Source organism: Balearica regulorum, chromosome 17 (assembly GCF_011004875.1).
Source record: "Balearica regulorum gibbericeps isolate bBalReg1 chromosome 17, bBalReg1.pri, whole genome shotgun sequence".
Taxonomy (NCBI): domain Eukaryota; kingdom Metazoa; phylum Chordata; class Aves; order Gruiformes; family Gruidae; genus Balearica; species Balearica regulorum.
Genome location: NC_046200.1, coordinates 9,007,294 through 9,028,948, shown reverse-complemented (window position 1 = coordinate 9,028,948; position 21,655 = coordinate 9,007,294). Strand labels below are relative to the sequence as shown.

Below are 21,655 nucleotides of genomic sequence, written 5' to 3'. Positions count from 1 at the left end.
AGAAAATGTTAACTTGCTGACTTTCAAAAGATGAATGTGGACTATTTTGTCCTACTGTTCTGGTAGAACTCAGATTATGCGAGCATCTACACATGCAAAAAAAACCCCACAAAACAACCAAAAACAGGGGGGAAGCACCACCAAAATACCTCTTGACTGTTACAAAAACCCATGCCTTTTCCTTTTACTTCTGTTTCCTTGAACATGCTATCATTTCTTCAAATGAATTTCAGCAAGGCTGGACCATTGTGACTATCACAAATTTATCTGTTCTGGGTACTTACAGACAAAAACATCTGACTTGTATCTTTAAACCACAGAAATAAAGCTTTAGGTGTCGAAGTTAGATGAAAAAATACTGTGACTACATGATCCTAAGTAATGATGCAGTAAAAACATAAGTCTCATGCTTCAGATTTTTTTTATAAGTTACGTATAAATCTGTGGGTTGCCTTTAAATTTTCTTTAAGCTGTAACTTCACATGCTGTGGAATTTTGATTAAGATTGCTTATGCGGTCTTAATTCAGTCTCTTGCATTCATTCTTTGAAAATAATAGCTGCCTCATTCATAGCACAAGATAGACTTGCTGAATGTCCCAAGACAATGAGAAAGGGGGCTGCTTTCAGATGTCATTCAGCCTTTACACTGAGTGATGAAGGTGAGATGGTAGGATAAAGGATGGTTTCATACTTAAAATGAGCTAATGCTGTGACAAAAATTGGATTCTTTTCCTGCCTGTACTGTGAAGTTCCTATTTGTAAGTAATAGTATCTCTTTCCTCTTATGTTCTACAGGCTTATTCTAGCAGCTAACAGAGATGAATTTTACCACAGACCATCCAAATCGGCCGATTTTTGGGACAGCAGCAATGAGATACTTAGTGGTATGTATGTCTTATTGTTTTGAGTGGTTTTCATACAATTTATAAGGCAAATATGGCCTGGATTTTTTGTTATGGGGGTGGTGGTGCCATTTCTAATAAGAAATACACTTCTTTCCTATACTTCTGGGGAAAACATGTCATAAGTTTGAAAGATGAGTTGTGCTATTATTATCTTATTTGTGTTAATATCTTGTGGGTTTTTTTGCAGTTTTATGTTCTTTAACTGATTTCAGTCTGAGTAGCACAATGGAAGCATATTAGATTAATTTGTCCATCACAATTACTTCAGCTTTGTCAGATACACTGAGATATTACTTAAAGTAGGTGGAATTAGTTGTTCTACAGATTCGTTGTCCAAAATAGTGACTTGAAATCATTAAACCAAGCCCCAAGAAAGTGAAAACTTTCTCGTTTCAGTTAATAATTTATAGGCTACAGAATAATTTTAGTTATTGATCTGTCAGTTTGTTAGCTTTCATGTCTACATTTTACTAAACTGATAGTACAGTTACTCACCTGTCTCGTTCTCCTTTGTAAGGAATCTATCTGTAGTCATTTTTAAGTATAATCAATACTTCCGCCTTTTCTCAGAAACAGAAATGAAGCTCTAGAAGACAAAGCATTGTTTAAATGCAAGATTCTGACTTTGCAAATAGTCTTTGATGCTGTGTGTTACTGTCATTGGCAGGGAGGCCTGTGAGGATAAATTACTCCCACTGCACTGCAACTCCCTTACGTCTGAAGTTTTGGATGATATTTTTGTTTCATGCTAGACATTGTGGATGCTCGTTCCCCTGATATGTAGCAGTTTAAAAACAAACAAACAAAACTATCCTGAAAAATTAATGTCCCTGAATTTTTGTCTTCTGTACCCTTGTCAGTTCTGTCCATATTTGGCATAAGAAACTGGTATATTCTCCATCCAGGGGGTGTATCAGTGGAGATCCCGTGAATAGATGCCTTGGAGTTAATGCTGCTTTCGTATGAGATAACCTTAAGTTGAATGAAAATAAATCAAATTTATTGTGTGACTCAAGTGCAAAATATTTTTGCATTTTTACAGCAATTTCAGAAAACAGGAAATGCTATATGTTAATCACTGGGCACCGGTCAATAAAACTGTGTGTTTTTCTTTTGTTTTTCTTTCAGTTAAGGTAGAGAACAGTAGTAAAAATATTGTGTAAAGATGTGACATGGCTAAAATTCATATTGAAGTTTCGAATGCTGAAGAAAGGAAGGAGTTTCTGAATAAGGATCCAAAACTTGTTCTTTTGATTTTCTAATGAAAGTTATCTTATGATGATTCAGAATTAAAGTTTCTAACAGCATGCATGTTATATTGAACTAGTTTTTCTGTTAAATGCTAGCTAGTTAATGTGAGCTTATTGCAAATAAGTAGTGGTTTGGGTTTTTAAATTTGTACGCCCTTTCAAGAGGTTTGGCTGTGGGCTTCATTTTTGTGGGTCCTCCTCCTTAATCTAAATTACTGTTACCAGAGTTCAAGATTTTTATCAGCTATCTAGTTGACTCTAGTTTCTTCTGGTTACTTGTGAAGTTAAATTTGCAAATAACGTTAATCTTCCAAGATTTGCTTTTCAGCTAACAAGCATTCTGAGCCTACTTAAAGTTTTATGTGTAATTCAGCATATAGACAAAGCTTACAATTTTGCTTTTACATTTAATTTTCTCATTATCTCTCATCTCTTATTGCAGTAGCTTAGAAAATATCTGATAGTGCAAAATTGGAGAGTGGGTAATATAAGTGGGCTTACCTCACTTATACTTGTCCAGAAAGAGAGTCTTGTACCTACTGCATTTTATCCAACCTGATCAAGGCTCAGGATTTGCATTAAGAAATTCTGATTTGAGTTTGAGATTTTTTAAAAAAAAATGTAATAGCCTAACTGTTACTTATTCCATTAGGTCTGGACATGGAGGAAGGAAAAGAAGGTGGGACGTGGCTGGGAATCAGTAAGAAAGGGAAGATGGCAGCCCTGACAAACTACATGCAGCCAAAGATTAATAAAAATGCAAAAGGAAGAGGTATGAAGGAGTAGAAAGAGAAAAAGAAGAAAGTGGACAAACAAGCCCTGGTGTCCCAATAACATAGTGGTGATTACAGTATTAATTTTTAACACCACTTTGTGGACAAATAAAATGGTTATGTGCTATAAACAGCATTTGTGAACTTAGGAGTTTGAGCACCTGTGTGGGTAACTTAACTTAGAGAATGATATTCCAATCAAGCACGCAAAACTAAAACAAGATGTAGTGCCTAAACCCTAGTATGTAACATAGACCCTTGTATGTAACATAGAAGTTACATTCAGACAAGAAGTGCAGCACCAACTGTCTTCTCTTGACAGTAATTCTAATTTACAGTTAGAACAACTAGACAAGTGTTGAGCTAGATTTAGATTGCAGTAGACTTTTTTAAATGTTCTTGTTCAAACACCTAAGTCAGGGAAACAATGCAGCTTAGATTATGTGGAGGTTAGTTTAAAAGACTATTATAGTCCCTTCTCCCCTACACATTGATAAATCAGAGGTGCAGAAATAATAGGGGAAAAAACCTCTTCTGAAAGAGCACACCTGTGGGTTATTTTTTTAACGCAAAAATAGGTCTGCTTGTCATATGGTACTGCATTGGGAATATATTGCAATGGCAAAACATGTTATACAGAGAAACAAATGAACCATGTCATTTGTATTTCATTTTAGGGTTATGTATCAGGGAAATTAAGCAAGACAAGTTTGGCAGGATGGGAGGAGAAGAAAGGCACATCCAGTATAGAACTGTTAGTACATACAAATTCTGTAGAAATTTTGACTGAGAGCTTTTGACTAAGTTCTTCAGGGTAAAAGTCAAGCTCTTAATGTGAACATGATGGAATGCTACAAGGCTTTTAAAGGCTGGTTGGTAGCTTGGTTTGTGGGGTTTTTGTTGGGTTTTCTTTCCCCACTGTTATACCCTGGTAACAGGAATCTTGTGTCTTACTGTTTTACAAAGCCTGTCAGAATAGCGAGTTCACACATAGAAGTTGCTTTATGTACTTTTCTTTCTTAGGTGCTCTTGTAACAAACTTCTTGACTGCAGATCTGGACAGCTACTCTTACTTGAAGAAAGTTTCAGTAGAAGGACATCTTTACAATGGATTTAATTTATTAGCAGCTGACTTGAAGTAAGTCTGCAAAACTAAAGTCACAAACTAAAGCTAGGGCTCTTCTTTTTTGCTAATTCGCATGTAAGGTCCTAGTGTTACTCTAGTCATAATTTCCTTTGTTATTATTTCATCTTTCAAACACTGGAGGGCTATCTTGTATTCTAATCATTGCTTCCTGCAAAACTTCTTCCAGCTCTTTCCCTGATAGGTGATAGTCAGCCTTTATCTTGAAGGCTATGTGGCTTGTGTATTGGAGAAAACAAAACGTTGGCTCCATAATTTCTCATAATTTTTTTTGCTTCAAGAGGTGGCATGCTGTGGCAGGATTAGAACAGCTGACAGCTTTCAAGCTATTAGTCCTGTCATAGTGACTAGATCATTAATTGTGGCTGAAACATTGAAAAAAATCACCACATACCAAATACCTTAACTTCTTCAAGTTTCTGTAGCTGAAGAAAGGACCTTGGATACTTGATTATAGTCAGTGTGGCTGGCACAGTCCTTTCCACTGCACATATGTGGGTGCGCACAAGTATATATGCTGATTTTTCTTTGTATTATTCCTGATTCAGAAGAGTAGAAATCCAGGGCTAAGTCAACTCCAGGCTATGTATCAATTCTATTAGATGCATACTTCATGACCATAAGCAGGTATAAGTTGCCAAGAGCACACTACTGCTTTGGCACGCTTTCTGCAGAAGCATTAATCTTATTAGGCCCTGCAGCATCAGGTTGTCTTCTCCCACTGGACTTTTCTGCATGCTTCTGGGAAACCACGTACACCTAAAGCAGAAGGTTGTAGCGTTTACTGTTTTCAGTGAAAATAATTTCGATCACTGTCAAGTTAGGCCTATTGCTGACTGACCTTGTGTTTATATTTTTCACTTTCTATATTGGACCACCTTCAGCTGGTAGTTCAGACTTGGCAGTCATTTCTTCCCTACTCTCTCACTTTTCTGCAAGTGTTTTGTCTTCTTTTTTGTTAAGAAAGTCCTTTATTTCAAATTCTGCCAGGCTGTTAGTTTTCTTTTTTAATTTGCTGTGATATAGTAGGAAAGTGAAATGGAACTTCCAGAAGATTGAAGTCTAAAAGGATGAATAGAGAAAGGCAGACATATGCTGCCTGTGAAGATACCAGGAATGTATTTCTACTTGGTGTGCCTGCTTAGAAATAAGCATATAGGTTGTGTTTCCACAAGTTTAATTCACAAGCAGGTTAGGGAATTACTGAGTTTTCTGCTTTTCTGTTATTTTTACTCTCTACTTTACGAAGTTCATTATCCCACCAGAGACTTCCCAAAATTTTTCTGTTGCTTAAATTAATTTTTACCACGGTCAGAAGATTTGACTGAAAAGATAACAGAAGAATGAATGCTACTGTGTTTTCAAGCAAACATGATAATCAAGGTGTGACCCAGCAAGCAGTAAGTAGGTTTGAGTTTGTTCTAATTTAGGTAAATAGAGTAGTCATAATGGTTGTTAGTATAATGGTATTAAAGTAGATTTAATGGACACTATTTCTTAAGGCAATCATTCATGTGTTGGCTTTGTTTGTTTATTCCTCCATGCTAGGCTGATAGGGAATTGTATGCTCAATTGAATAGTCTTTCTGTGGTGATGCAAGTCATAATTCCTTGCTGAGTATCGCTCTGAACACTGTATGTGTTGATTAACTTCTCCATTTTGATGTGTCCTTAGCCTTGGACACTCCGATGAAATGAAATTCTTGGCAAGCTAATGATGCAGAGCAATTTCTATAAGATATGTAAACTTCTCATTTTAGGAAATGAGAAGTACTCCTGAGAGAAATGTAGTATATAAATGGAAGCTACTTTTCTATGTAAATAGAAAATGTTATTGTAGTTGATGCTATTTTGTTGGGCCATGTTACTATTCAAAGGAAAGATTGAAGACTGTTCTCAACATGTTCTTCTGTTGTGTAACAAATAGTGATTGGCTCTGTTAGAGCGGTGTGAAATGGAGAGGAAACTCAAATTGAAGGTGTAAATGAAGCACTGTTGGGAGGGGTATATCTTAGCACGTGATATTGCTGACTCTAATTTAGAGAGATACTTACAATGTTTGAGTTTTCAGGTACACATTTCAGGAAAAGAAATTTTTATCTTCTCTGTGTTATATGATGACAGTATGCTAGATAATACACGTGCAATGATGTGAGAAGGAGAGCTGAAAACCACCATACAGATTGTGTACAGTCTTGTTTATTTCCACAGCTTTGTGTGACTCTTATTTTAAACATGTGGGGTTTGACACTTTTAGTGTAATCTATTTGCTCTGTGGCATCTCATGATGTCAATTTAAACTCTAATTTCTTTTTCAATAAGAATACTGTTGGAAAAAATACTTTGTACTTTCAGTTTTCTAATCCCTTCAGTTTATCATCTTGCTGTATCTGCTGAGTATGAGAGTCATGAATACTTACCGTATTTTGCTAAACGTACTTTTATGTTGAACGTATGGCATACGACAAACTGTTTATTTGGAATCTTGTGTGGCTGCAAAAGTAGCTTCTAAGGCGGCAGTGTTGCTAACTCCTCCAGTTTTGACTATCGTAGGTCTGATTAGGGAGGAACAAGGTTATTGGAAGCTGGAATGGTCTCTGAGAAAATGCTTAAGATTAAGAGCAGTTTTCCTTCTTTCTCCCTTTGTGGTAAAATCTGGAGTAATAGTGAGCTGCTTTTGTTAATGATCAGGACAGCATTTCTGTCTTGAGGCAACCTGTGTTTATGTCCAACAAATCTAGTTGCTACAGTTGCTCGGACTTCCATGGGAATCTCGAGCTTGTGTTACAGTGGTTGTGGCAGCAGCTCACTTGCATTCTGTACTGTCAAGCGTGTAATGCAGACTGCCCTGAAGGACAAACTGAAGGGGCAGCTTCTTGTCACTTTCCAGCAAGTTTAGAGTCTCTGACAGGTTGTCAGTTAGAGCCCATATTGTTTATGTGCAATAAGATCCCTGTGTAATAGGAGTGAATCACTTTCTCCATGAGGAATAGATGAATTGTCCCTTACGAAACAAGTCAGCTGAAGGGAGCTGCAGAAAAAAGCCCTTCATGTAAGCTTTTCTACCCTCCCCTGTGACAGGCAGTTTTCCATCCTTCCAGGGGAAATGTAGTAAACTGTACCATCACCTGCACTGACTAACTTGGTAATGTACTGAAAATAGAGATTATGTACTAGAATATATTCTTCATGTTCTGGAGAGTGAAGTTTGGTTAATAATAGGTTTTATCCTTGATGTGATAGGACTGAGTTGCAGTTGAAACTGCAGATGAGATCCCCAAAACAGTAGGGTTGGAAGATGTGTGTGGGGAGGGGAGCAGATACACAAATACATAATATGAAATAGATGTTTTAAAGTGTTATGTATATAAAATATATATAAAAATATAGACTGTATATATTTTTCTTTTTTAGTATGGGAATCTACAGTTGGTTAGTTATGTAGCAACATCATTGATGAGGAAAAAAGCAAACTGAAGAAAAGGTGCTTGGGAGAAGAGTTAACTGAACTGTTCATAGTGCAGGGCCTCTTAAGATTAAAACACCTGAACAGTGTGACCAGGTTTTGAAACATGGGCTGTCTCCTTCAGTATGGTTATCAAGACAAGAGTATGTATGAGGGATTTGATTGCTCTCCAGAAATGAGACGTAGGAGCCTTTCCAGTGAAAAGTGAGATAGGGTCAGACTGCTGGTGTGGAAGGAATGTAGATGGGCCAATCATCATGACTGCTCACTTACATTTCTTCCCATGCATTGTCATACTACCTTCTGCAGAGTGCATCTGTCTTGCTCCTTGTGACTTCCTCATAAGAATGAGGTGTCCAGGTACTTCTCTAGTGTGTTCTGTACTACCACTTTTGAAATACTTCTGCGTAGGTCCTCAGTCATTTGCAGGTCTAATGAGATGGACAGTCCAATGTCAAGAGAAGGAAAAAAGCTTATGAAAAACTTATTTTATCTCATCCCTCTGGTGTTAGCTTCTGCCTGGCTCAAAAAATTAGGACAACACCAAAGAAACATCTAGACACTGACAACAATATTAGAGTAGTGCTTTAAAGTAGACTTTGTATGCTGTGAGTATCCAGCAGTATTCTTTTCACCATTTTATTTGATGGTAGGTTGTATATGTACAAAAATGTCTGGGCTTTATAGTTGGTGGCTTTGGTGTTTGCTTCTTTGTTTTTAGCTTCAGAACAGAAAGAGTTTTCTGATTAGCTCATTGAACATTGAAGAAAATAAAATTAATCTGTGAACCATAATACTCAGTTGAAACTACTGTTCAGCATTTCAAACTGCCAATTTCATCTTTTTTCCTTGCACAAAAAATACAGGCACATGTTATTCATAAAACAACCCAATGTCCTTGTTTGTAAAATATTCACCCTGTTAGAAGATTAGAGCTCAGTGCCCAAGGGAGTGATCACGTGGTGATAACCACACCCTGTAGAGCTTTACTACCTCCTTACTTTTTTCTTTTCCTTTCTGTGTGTACTTTTGTTGAACATGACTTGGAACCACTTTGAAGTTGAAGCAGAGCAAGGGTGCGGAAGATCACTGCTTGTATTTCATCAGCATTAAGAAGTAATTGCAGCAAACTCTGCATGGCCTGTGAAGTATCTATTACTACTGAGACTTACGCTGCCTAGAATATTTCCTAGAACGCTTATTATTGCTTACATTTTTTGACAGAATGATGTATCTAAGAGCATAATTTTTATGTAGTTTTAGTTTCTGCTGTCAGCTATGGCTGGGATCTTAAAAAAAGAAGTCTACAGGGTCCTATCGTCATCACTTTAATTAGGCCTTTATTACTTTGTAAAGCTGGGAGGGAAGAGAATCTGAGTCCAGGCTAGGATTTTGAGGCTATTGCTGTGATCAAGCTTAGTGTTTTGTTTTGTTTTTTTCCATCTTGGCTTCTGCCTTGATGTTCAGTACTGAGTATCTATAAACACTAGGAAGAGAATAGGCAGAGCCAAATGATAAAGAGTAGCTGACTGGCACAGTGAACTAAATTTTGGAAGTACCCTCATTTCTGAAGTCTTTTGGAAGGCTTCAGTCTTCTTTTGACAGAAGACAGCAGCAGTGTTGCAGTGGAAGTAAGTATAATAGAAAACACACATCTGGGGGAATGTGGAATGTAGAAACAGTAAGATACAGATGTCCTGAATTAGTGACCCTGCAGGTTGTACATGTTCTCCATCTTTTTGTTAAGCTCCGGGGGATCTTGTTACTGAATTTGTCAGTCATGAGAATCTCAGAACAGATGCTAGATGATAATATTCTTTCACATAAAAAGCCATTGCTAAAAGAAGTTAGTAGTGCCTACTTATCCAGCATGTGGTCTCATTTATGAAAGGACTTGTCTTACAACTGTGTTCGAGGGCTTGCTTGGGCCATTTGTCTACCTTTCCATCTAAAGCTTTGTCTTGTGAGACCTCATGATAACAATTGTTCTGATCTTTTCTCTTCATAGACCTTCTACAGCAGATACAGGCTCAACAATTTGAGAGTACTGAATGCACCAACAAAGTAGTTTGTGTAATTGCTGGTGTCTTAACTGAAAAACCTATAATGACCGTAATGACTTTGCTTTATTTGCTTAAATAGATTACAAGCATTTTATGTATTATAATTGCTATTGTAGTTTTAACTTTTTTTTTAGTTACCCAAATGTTAAAATAAGCCATTAGCAGCCAACTTTTTTCCTGTTTTCTAACTATGGTTTATTTGTTCTCCCTGCACTTAGTCATTGTCTGTATTGTATTAATTCCAACTAGATTTTATTTACGGATTATATTTTTCAAAGTACTACTTCTTGCTTTTGAGATAGAATATAAATAGTTTGCCCCATGAAGCACACCAATTCAGCAACTTCAGGTGGCCTAAAATACTTTACTCACATGTCGCTTTTTCTATGCCCCTGTTCATGAAAAATGCAGTGTGCTAGTGTACTCTTACAAGTATATGACTTCTTGTATCCTAGCATGTGACTGGGACCAAGAAGTCAGGCTGGTCTATTAATGACAGCTCAGCTTAACGCTCTCCTTTTTTAGCTGCCAAGGGATTTTTTTTCTAATATTAGTGCTAACTGTGTGCCAACTTTAAATGTACTAATCAGAACCGGGCTTGTAGAAAAGTGACCCCAGCTGGGATGGACATGTACCATACATGTTAACATCACTTGATGCTAACCATTAACTAGCCATAAAGATAATATAAAGAATGCTGAGGAGAGGAGAGACCTGACATTGCTAAAATGGCCAGCTGGTCCTAACCAAACATTAATAAACAAGGACTTGAGAACATTAAGTATAACTTCCATTCAGTTTTCGGCCTGGGTCTAGACTTCGTTTATAGCAGGCTTTGCAAAGGCCATAACATGCTTTGAGCAAGATGATTAACATCATCCTGTTTTCAAAAGTTTCAGTTTTTGAATAACTGAGCCTCTATACCCAGATCTCCTCACAGAAGGTCTACTGGTCCTTTGAACTCCATTCCTTTTTTTTTTACTCCTGTAAGGTCCCAGGCATCTCAGATGTGTAGCTTAGTATTTGCAGCCAAATAAAGTATGGCTCAACTTCTCTATCTAAAGCTTTTCCTTGAAGAATCTAGTTCAGGGAAGAATGTGTAGGAGCCTTATTTCAAATACAGGACATCTGTAATAGTGCCCATCTAGCTTAAAAGCAAAATATGTTGGTTATTTAACTGAAGGACCTAGTAGTAGGAAAAAGAGTCAAAGACTTCTCATTGTATATGGCATGGATATAAAAATAGTTTCAGGAAATAATACTTTTTGCTCATTTTTCTCATACAAATATTTCTGCAGAGAAATAACTGGCAAAAAAGTTTGCTGAACCAGCATAATAGGTGAATATTTAATTAGATTTTTCCCACTCTTCCAATAACTTTATTTAGTACTTAAGCTTATTAACATAGAAAATGTTATGTGTCTGGTAAATACAGCTGTTTTGCTCTATTTGCCTGCTCATGAACAAAGTATACCTTTTTTTCCTGTGTAACTTATAATTTGGCACTTGTTTGTACCTGAAGGAGTCTCAAGAAATAGAAGGAGAATTCAGGTTGTTGCTAATAGAATTTTTTCTTCCAACTGTACTTCCCAGAAGTGCTTTCTCATATTCATTGACAATGCTATGTTTCTTTGCCTTCATATGTTTAAAAATATTAATTTGAAACCCCTTTTTGTCTCTGATTAAGAAAATACAACTTTTAACAGATTCCATAAATGGGTCACATACATAAGTTAATCTGTTGTAGTGGAACAGAAATTTGCATCTCGGGAAATTAAGGAAAGAAAATTCTGGTCACCTCTTGTGTTTTCCTTCTACTTTTGTTTCAGCTGCTTTTGTTATGGACTGTCTAGGTACTCCCAATGCAAATACTCCAAATGGCATACAGAAACAAACAGCCTTTTCACTAACATTTTTTTTTCATTGATGGGTAAGAATATTTGTACTGAATCACAGGTAATGCATTCACATGAGAAGTCTAGCAGAGACTAGTAAAAATCATCGGTGTGTAAGAATTAGGGCCGGAACAGGAAAGGAGTGGTCGATATTTGGTGCCCTGCTGAAACTAAAGCATGCTGTCGTGATAGTTGTCACGATTCTGGTATGTAGATTTGTCTGTGGAGAGTAGGGGTGGTCAGTAAGGAATCTGGAGATGAGCGTAAGGTAAATTTGAACAAGGATCTTAATGTTGAAAAGAAGAACAAAGATGCAGAAAATAAATATCTTAAGCCACTAGAGGAAGGTTCAAAAAATGCCACATTTCTTTTAATAGTAGATAAATTGTAAATTGAGCAACTGAGAGCTTCTTATATGATACTTAACAATAAAAGCAACAATACACAAATACTACCTGCTATAATTACTGTCTTCTAACTATGCTGAAAAACTTGGACAACTTTCTGTAAGGCACCAGAAAAGTTTCATGAGTTTGGGAGAAGTTTTATTTTTTTCTTCATGTATTTTTTTCTATTCCTCCTCTTGCCTCTTCTGACTTGTGTAATTAGTAAGTTAATATTTTCCTCTTCATTTGCCTGTCTTGCAAGGGATACTGTAGAACGTCTTTCAGGATGGCTTTTTAAGAAGAATATAAACAGCTAAATCAAGACTGTTTTGCTTGTTATTAAAGTTTGAGTAGTGGATGATAATTTATGCAGAGCAATTTAACTTCCAGTACATCATTAATGAGATTGCATTCTATATACTCTTACTTGCATCAAGGCACAGATATGTCTTTTTATCTTAGGAAAAAATGAGGAGCTGGAAATGGCTTCATTACTGTATTATGTTTTATGTTACTCAAATCAAATTCAATCTTAGCTGCAAGTTTTGTGTTTGGGGTTTTTATTTCAAAAAGTCTATTTGCTGTCTAAGGAGCTAGAGCTTGGGGGACAAATTACGAGGAACTACAGTCAGAATGTATTAGTTGGTAACTGGAATAATACTCTATTCCACTGTGGACAAGTAAATCCCTAGATTGAAATACAGAATTCTATGATCTCATGGCTGTGTCCTGGCAAATTAAAAAAACCCAAACAAACTAAAAAAACCCAGCAAAACAAAACCCACCAACTGGTAGCAATCTGAGGAATCACTATTTCATGTCAGCTGATGGGATTGAGGGATGTTGAGAGTGAGCCATCTAATGGCAATCTATTCCCCACTCTCCATTTCCCACAAGAAGTGCAAGGCTTATTGATGACTGACTTGATTTTTTTTTTTTTAATCTTACCAGTTGATTTGGTATTTGTGTTGTCAATATCAGTATGACTACTTACAAATCTATGCTGTTTGGATATGCTGGTATCATCTCTGCTGAGAGAGTCATTTGCAATGTTGGAAGCTGTCTTTGAACAAACATGACGTGAGATCCTCCCTGCTAAACTGCGCGCAAGAGAGCGAGCCCTGAAGGCAGTACCTACAATTAGAGAGAGAGCTTACAGTTAACTATAATTAGAATGCAGTAGCAATTCAAAAGAGATGGTGGGGAAACATTACTTGCTGTGATGGACTGTCCCTTTGTTTTAACATTCCCCTTTCCCCCAAGTAACTAAATCTCCAGTTATTCAAAACCATACAGATTTTTGTCATTAAGCCTGGCCACTTTCCATGCAGCAGTTGTGGGGTTTTACTGAATTTTATTACAATTATGTTTAAAAATTATAATGGTACTCTTTGACAGTGGTACAGCTCGTATGGTATTTTGGGAGGAGTAGAGTAATATAATTTTTCAATCTCTAGGCTGTGGTATCATAGTAGTAACAGTGGGAGAAACATCTTGCTGTGTTTGAAGATTACATGAAATTAGAGCGTAATCAAATATAGAAGTTGATGGTTTTTCAAGGAGAAATTCTTATTTATGTTTTTCAGTACCACCAAAGGAGATGTGATTTGCTACTATGGAAACAAAGGAGAACCAGAACCTGTTTTCTTAAATCCTGGTAGGTTTTATTCAGAAAGGTCTGAATATTACTTTTGGTGATTTTAAAGGAGTCGGAATGTAGCTGTATTGCTCTAGTAATTTAGCTGTTTAAGCATTGTCTTTGCTAACTCTTTATTTGCACTCTTTAAAAAAAAAAATCAAATGTCTTTAAATTCATTTCAGTATTTACAACTAGATTTCAGTAAAGAATCAATAGTTCATTAAAAGCTTCCATTTTCTAATTTTAGTAAACTTAAAGCAATGATGCTCTGAAGTGGGTGTTTGGGGTTTTTTAATGTGGTCATGTGTTGGTTTTGTGGGTTTTTCCCCCCCTAATAAGACAGTCAGAAGTAGTGGTCCATAAGAGTTGTTGAGAAATTATTCCATTATTTTTACACTTACGAGATTCTTACTATCTGAAGGGGTGTTGTATTTATTTTATCACGTGACGTACATCTTTGTACATAGTTTAATGACCTCACTTTTTTGAAGCAAAATGAAAACTGGCAATAGGATTCGTGATGAATTTGCTGACAGCATTTGTTTTTGTCCCTCAGACTGTGTGGGATAACTTCATAATTATCTTTTTTTTTGCAGAGTACATAAGTTAATTTTATTTGCTCCAGAGCTTAATAAGTGGTTTGGGGTTTTTTATGTATAGGAATATATGGTTTAAGTAATTCTTTGTTGGATACACCATGGAAGAAACTTCAATATGGGAAGCAGCTTTTCACAGAAGTGGTCAAGAGAAGTCAAGACCTTACCAAAGAAGACTTGGTGCAGGAACTCCTTACAGTGATGAATAATCAAGAGCCGTAAGAACATGATAGCCGGAATTTACTCAAAATGTGATATGACCAGTTTAAAAATTGTATATAGAAACTATTTTGACAGAAAAGAAACCTTAGCCTTATATTAATTGACTAAAGCTGGGTAATGAAGGGCAAGAAGAGTTTTCTTTCTCTCCACAGAGATTGACTTTCAACAATACTGACTTTTAAGCAGCAGGCACAGTAAACATTATTACTGCAGTGTTAGTACTCATAGACTGTACACTGATTTCTCTATGCCCTTTTAAAGATTATTTTAAAGATTGCGCTACTTAGTAAGCTTTAAAAATCAAGCACAAAAACCTGCTCTAATAATAGGTAAACAGGACTTTGATAAATAAAATTGGAATCTTTAATTATTGAAATAGGAAACTGTACTTATCACTAGCATTTGAGAACATGTTCTGGTGATGTGAATGGAAAGCCAGGGATGTAGGGTTGCTGCAGTTAACCCTTGGGACCTTAGCATCTCTTCTATGGGATGCTGGTACTTGTTTAATTACAATAAATAAACCTTGATATGCTTTATAATAGAATGATGTTTCTAAATATCTTTCAAGCACTGATAGGAATATATGCCAAGAAATTTGGGCACAAGCTGCATCTCTGCTGCATCTTCACAAATTTTATTTTAAGGATTTTCCTAGGTATTTTCCAGGTATTCCAAATAAGATTGAAGGAAGCAGAGAGGTCTGTCTTAGACACAGAAAGAATTCCTGGAGTCTAACTGGAAAAATGCTGGTTTATACATAAATGTGCCTTAAATTACTTGATCATTAATGTTTTAACTGAAACTATAATACAGAAAGACAAAGAATAACAATGAAAGTGAAAAAATTGTCGATACAAAAAACATTTCTTAAAGTGAGACAAAAGTTTAAGACTTTGGAAGAATTTCTATGGGAATGAGCTTACAAGCTGTTTTAGCTTTAGTTTTCCTCATGCTTTAGTTTTGAACACAATTCACACTTTTTTGTACTTTTTGAAAAGTGATTGCTATTTATCTGCCACTCAGTCAACACAGCTTGGTTCAAGAGGCATGAATGTGTTAATATTGGAGAATTAAATATTTTTTGTACTTCTTTTTTCAGTCAAATACCAGACCCTGCGATTGAAGACCAAGGGAAGGATTATATACGTCCTATATTGAACAAGTATGCAGCCGTATGTGTTCGTTGCCCAGGTTATGGAACAAGGTAAAAATTTCATAGTTGGAAATAGGTGTGTACTGGGTCAATGCATATCTCAAATGAAAATTATGCTGCTATAAGTTTTAACTCTATACTGACTGCTTTAAATTTGTTCGGGTATTAATCGAGTATAATTCAGCAAAGTATTTCCTTGCTCAGTATTCTGGTGTCTTAAATATGCTACTGATAAGCATTTAAAGCACATATTATGGTGGTTCTTTGGTGGGGAGTGTGACATAGCTTCAATGTGTCCAAGACAAGATAATACAGTTCTGGTTCCCCAGCGTAGTAGCATATCTGACCACATCCGATGTTGATCTTATCAAAACATGAAAAGCTTTGAAATCATGTTTTTAGCAGAAAAACACAATTACTTCTATATCTGAAGAACTGCAGAACACACTTCTCTTCCAAGAGGAAGAATAGTTTCATCTGCGTAGCTCAGTTAGAGGTTTCTTTAGGCATGTCATTGTAATATGTAGCTGCCGTTTTCATACATTAACAACCTATTACTCTTGTTCAAAAGAACGTGTATTTCCACTTTTCCCCTAACTGATGCTGCTGTTTTTACTGAGATATTCTCACTTTTTGCCCAGACTGTTCTACCAAAGCTGCAAGAAGAATAGAATAATGCAATGCATCTTGAATTTAATCCTCCATGGGACAGAATTATAGGTGAACCCTGTTGCTGCTGGTAGGGAATTCCTACTCTGAAAGACTGCCAACATTTTGTCAGATTGGTGTCTCTGGCATAGTCAGCCATAGCATTTCCACTGTAGAGATGTAAATTAATAAGCAGAGAATACTCATTTCTGTGAGTATTTTAAGTTGGTATTCTGAGAAAGAAACCACTGCAAAATATGAATATCTCTAGCAAGTGTATTCAAAGAACATTTTAAATATGGGATAATGAAGACTTAAAATGGTAAAGCAGCACCTTCTTCCCCTTGCTTCACAGGTGGTAGTCTAGCTATTTCAAAGGAAAGAGGGATAACTCAGTAGAAATACCAACTGGTGAATTACCACTATATTTTGCATCTTCCCTGCTACTGTAATTGTATGCTCACACTTATCTTTCCCTTAGCAACATGGCTTAGTGAATAGAGATTGTTAATTAGGCCTCACAATATTCTTCTGAGGAAATTAGGAACTTTTTTTATGAGTGAACTCATAAAAAATTCATATGTGGAATGACTTGGGGAAAGCCACTGCATCAGGATGGTGGAAAAGTCCTGCTTGTGTCAGTGATCTCTCTGCCAGGGTACTGCGGCGTCCGTAGAGAAATGACAGCTTACATGTGACAAAGTGGCGTAGATCCACGAGTGGAATCTGCTTTTCATGGAAAAAAATCTTCTCTTTGGAAAGTTCCCAGAAAGACAAAATTTTTTCTGTGATATCCTATGAGAATAATTAATGATGTTTAAATCTTAATGGACAATTGATTTGAAAGGAAAGCGTGAGAAAGAGTACTATTGATATTAATAACCCATCAGGGTACATGTAGGCTGTGAAGAGAAACTTGGGTTTATGCTACTTCTGAATGGAACACTTGGCACTAAAAGAAGTTAAACCTTTTATCGTACTCTGTAAATGAGCAACTTTGTGTGTCAGCTACTGTAAGTGCAACAGGGAATTGGAGCAGTGGAGTGACAGAAGAGGAGACTGAAAATGTCCATTAGAACTTGCCAGGATGATTTCTGCCTTGCTGGTGTGGTGATGTGGTCAAGAAAAAAAATGAGCTAAAACCTTTGGGGATGAGGGACGGGACGCTGCAAATTTCTATAATGGACATAAGGTTTAACCTTCTACCCTTATGCTGTTTCAGGACTAACACGGTCATTCTCATTGATTCAGAAGGATGGGTTACTTTCACAGAGCGCAACATGATCAATGCAGATGTCAACCAGTGGAAAACAAGTACCTATGAATTCCAACTGCATACTTAACAACTTTCCATTTGAATGGTTTGTAATAAAAGCAGTAAGAGAACAAGCCATTAAGCTCTAGTAAGTGTTTTGTGCCAGCCTCCACAAGCTAAAAATAGCAAGGAAAGCAAAAGTTTAAATAAACTGGTAGCATACGTTGTCGGGCTCACAAATCCTTTGGATAAAACCAAAAGAAACTGTTTTTACATTAAGTAGCATCTTACCAGAAATAAATTTTTGAATATTGCCCTGCCTCCAGGGCAAGGCCATCTTTGCCCAATACAAACTCATTGCTTTTTTGTGGGTGTGGTTTGTTTTGCTTTTAAAGATGTTTTAAGTAGAATCTTAAACATGTTTTGGTTCCAAGGAGGGGAAACATTTGCTGCTTTTATTGTTCTGTCTGAAGGTTTTGCTAAACTTTGCTTTCTCTTCAACACAGGTTTTTAAGATTGTATAGCTGATGCCAGTGGGTGTTAAACGAATGTATGTTATCTTTGTAGCATTAAGTGCTTTAGTAACATTTAAACTTATCAGCAGTACCATGGTGCAATGCTCTGCCTGGGGAGGGCAGAGCAGGGTAGGAATTCTTTACATTCTTTTGCCTATAGATAGTATAGCAATATATCTTATTTCTAAAACTTGATTTGAGAGTAGGTAGGAAGCTTAGTTCAGTCTCTGTTCAGTTTTACTGAAAAAATCGTGGGAGCAGACTTGCTTATCTCTGCCCAGAAAAAAATGATATGTATTGTGACATCTTGCTTTCTGATAGTCTAATTAGCAGTATTGGTTTTCTTACTTTCTTCCCCAGCAGGCAGGTAAGGAATAGGTATCTGTTGGCAAACAGAAGCTGAATAAGAAGTTTACATGTATCAGCTGTTTTGTACATGTGCAATTTTGACTTCATTTCTTTATTGGTATAATATGTTAAAGCCTGGAGTAATGGCTCATAGATTTTTCGTAAAAATAGCTATTTGTTGTAAGGTGACATTATTGCAGTCTTGTATTGCTGAAAAAGTTGGGTATTAAGATGCACTTTGTACATTCTAACATCTGTGAATTAAAAAGCTATTTAAATGCATGCTTTTTTCAATTATTCAGTGCCAGTCTAGGTGACAGAAGATTCCAGTTAATATCAAGATATTTTAAACCCTGAAGTTATTTTGCTGCTATTGGTGTTCCATTTGGACTCATTTTGAATGCTGAATATTAAGTTAGTAATGGATCACTACTATTTTTTTGTCTACATATGCTGGATGTACTCTTTTTACAAGCCTCTGATGATAAATTAATTATTACAAAGTAGCAGGATTTCTGATACTCCTCACAAAGATGTGTAACTGTTCTTTGGTACTCATGCTTGTGTGTCCAAGCATTCTCACTAGTGTGTGTGTGTCTGTAATGGAAGCAGCAGTGAATTAGACTTGCCATTGAGGTGAAGTACTATGAAAGGCCATTCTCAGATTTGTAATTGCCAGGAGATGCTAAAGCAACACTTAGTCAATTATTTCCTTTGTATTGCATATTTGAATAGCTTCTAGGTACCGGGACTGCTTGCATGACTAGTCACTGGTTGTTGATTCAATACTACATAAATGACGTTTTGACCACCTTGATTGCAAGATGATCAGTACAGTCTTGTTGGGTTGTACGTGATTTCAGACTCGGAGCCTTCCACACTGTCTTTCTGAGCTCTAAGAAATGGTTAGCCCTTTTTTTTTTTTGATGGCTGCTTAAACCATATATCTGTATGAATAAAAATGTTATTGTTACTTTTAGATGCAAAGAAATAGCCATAGCTGTCTTAAACTTGAATCTGACAAATGCATGTTTAAAAGCAAAACTCTGCTTCAGTGGCTTGCTCTTACTGAGAGTTCATGTACCAGACTTTTTTTATATCTTAAGAAAAAAATCACCAGTATGTATAGTAGAACAAGACGTTCTCTTTGAAGACACTACCTAAATGGCAAGCAAAATGCTTGCATGCCATTTCATGCTAAAAGCACTTATAAAACTTAGTTTTTATAGTAGTCCTGTGATAATGAAAACTTACTCTTATTTTTTACATGTAGGTAAAACAAAAGCAAGTCAAAGCTTAGATGTAAAAACAAATTGTGTTCTGCTTTGCTTGAATCAAAATTCTAAATCTGGGATTTGCTTTTTCTGACAATTAAAATAAGCAGTAAAGAACCAAAACCTCTGATGTTATTTTTTATTGTGTCAGAATAGTTGAAGTGAGCTTGTTTAACTTTTGAAGCTTATGATAGTTTGTAATTGGCTTCAGTGGAAACTGGAGCAGGGCTGCAGTACAGATATCAGCAAATGGTGCTTGTCCATAGAAATGATCAGGAATTCACGAAGTGCATAACTTACTGTGTGCAAATTATAGTTGCAATGAATCCACTGGAAAAAGTAAACTGTAGCTGAAGTTAACAGAGTATTTTTATAAAAGTATTTTTAAGAATAAAAGAAGATTTTAAATATCAGTTTTAAAGGATATAAAGGAAAAAATGTATATAGGAAACTATTGCATGGCATTTTATTAAGTTTGCTTATGTATAACATCTTTTCAAAGTCATAAATTTGCAAAAAGATTTTTGTTTCCTGACTCTTTTCTATCAAAATGGTAGTGGAAGAAAATTTAAAATATCTGTAAAAACTCAGTGATTTTTTTTTTTGCTTAAAATTGTTTCATAATTATTGTTTACATGTGTGTTCAAAACTAGAATCAGAATAAAGTCAATCTGGTGACCAGTCTTTGTCAACATTAATAGATTGTGCATGTTTGCACATATGTTTATGTTAATTTGCCTGTAACTTTGTGTGATAAGATGAAGTAAAATCTTTTGTGAGGTATTAGCAATGAAAGAGCTTTAAGTTAAGTCCATTTCTGGTACTTAATTCCTTTTTAAGAGTGCTGTATTTTTCTGGGAGTTTTGGTTTTTTTGTTGGTGTGTGTGTTTATGCTGTTGCATGGTTATACTTGTCTTATGCAGGTAAAAAAATAGGAGAATACTTCCTTAAAGCTAATAATCGAAGTTTGGGGCATTTTGCTTCGTTTTTCAGGTTAGTAAACAGAATGTATTGACTGGAATGTTCCCAGACCAAGTGTTACAGTAATCAATTCTCTGAAATACTCTCCAACTTCTGACAACCAACATGTGCTCGCTACTTCCCCTTCCAAAAGCAAATGTCCTCTTGTTACAAGCCCTGGCTGGATTCCACTCCAAGCACAGCAAGATCAGGTAGAAAACACAAAGGATCTCAAACAGTGAATGTCTGAAACAATGTCTGGAGCATTCCTCTTTCTGCTATGACCTCAGGGTACTTGGAATCTGCCTTTTCCCTTGCAGACTGGAGTGGGTCCTTCAAATCTTAATACCAGAACATGCTAAGGAAGCCCTTGGAAGAGGAGGGACTGGCATATTCTTGCCTATAAACTGGTGGAGCCATCTCAGAGATAGTTTTAGCTTTACAAGCAGTGACCTTCTCAAACTGACAGTCACTTTGAGAAGACAAGCAACTGGTACTGTCGTCATTAAGATGGCAACCCAAATGAAATCTAGGGGAATTCCCAAAATCTGCAAAAAGAAAAGCTGTATTAACTCCTGAGCCTCCAAAGTTGTCACTGCCAATTCTTTTCTATGCAATGTGATAAATTTGGTCTGGATTACTGGCCTTGAAATTACGTGGTTGCATCAAATGTTTGTGGCAGGAGAAGCTACTAAGTATCAGGTATCTTGAAAATTAGTATAATGATAAATACCTGTTAAAAGTAATTTGAGGGGCTCAGGTTCCCCCGCAAAAAATTGAAATAATCCCAGCAAAGATACAATACAGACAATAGGAAGGATAGAGCAAAACTAGTGCTTCCTTAGTGAAAAGCCAGAGCCTCACAAAATTCTACTGAAGGGCCAGAATCCAGGTTCACGGTGGAAGAAGTCAGGATCCTGGGCAGACCCGAGACTTGCTTCTTACACTAAGATGGGACTGCCTGAATGTTCTGCCATACCTCGACACTGTGATGGAGACATAATTGTCCCATCTCCCTGTTACCAGTAGCTTTAATAAATACACTCTTAACAAACCAGAGAATGAGTTAGGCCTTTGGAGGTCCTCAGTATACTCAAAGCTTAACTGATGTTTATTGTTACAAATGAAATATACCAAACTAAATATTAAGATAAAATATT

General features: G+C 36.3%; 1 protein-coding gene across 6 annotated transcripts in view; it reads left to right on the top strand.

Moving 5' to 3' along the window:
* The window catches only part of TANGO2 (transport and golgi organization 2 homolog), a 34,853-nt gene extending 14,637 nt beyond the window's left edge, over window positions 1-20,216 (top strand). For 5 of the 6 annotated variants that reach the window (XM_075769244.1, XM_075769246.1, XM_075769245.1 and 2 more), the window contains exons 3-9: window positions 797-885; window positions 2,809-2,928; window positions 3,953-4,067; window positions 13,469-13,539; window positions 14,182-14,335; window positions 15,442-15,546; window positions 17,366-20,216. In XM_075769244.1, the coding sequence (XP_075625359.1) occupies window positions 797-885; window positions 2,809-2,928; window positions 3,953-4,067; window positions 13,469-13,539; window positions 14,182-14,335; window positions 15,442-15,546; window positions 17,366-17,486 (775 nt within the window). In that variant the 3' untranslated portion in view covers window positions 17,487-20,216. Of the gene's footprint in view, window positions 1-573; window positions 661-796; window positions 886-2,808; window positions 2,929-3,952; window positions 4,068-13,468; window positions 13,540-14,181; window positions 14,336-15,441; window positions 15,547-17,365 lie in introns of all 6 variants that reach the window. The other variant, XM_075769249.1, reaches the window with a different exon arrangement.
* Window positions 20,217-21,655: the final 1,439 nt, after the last annotated feature.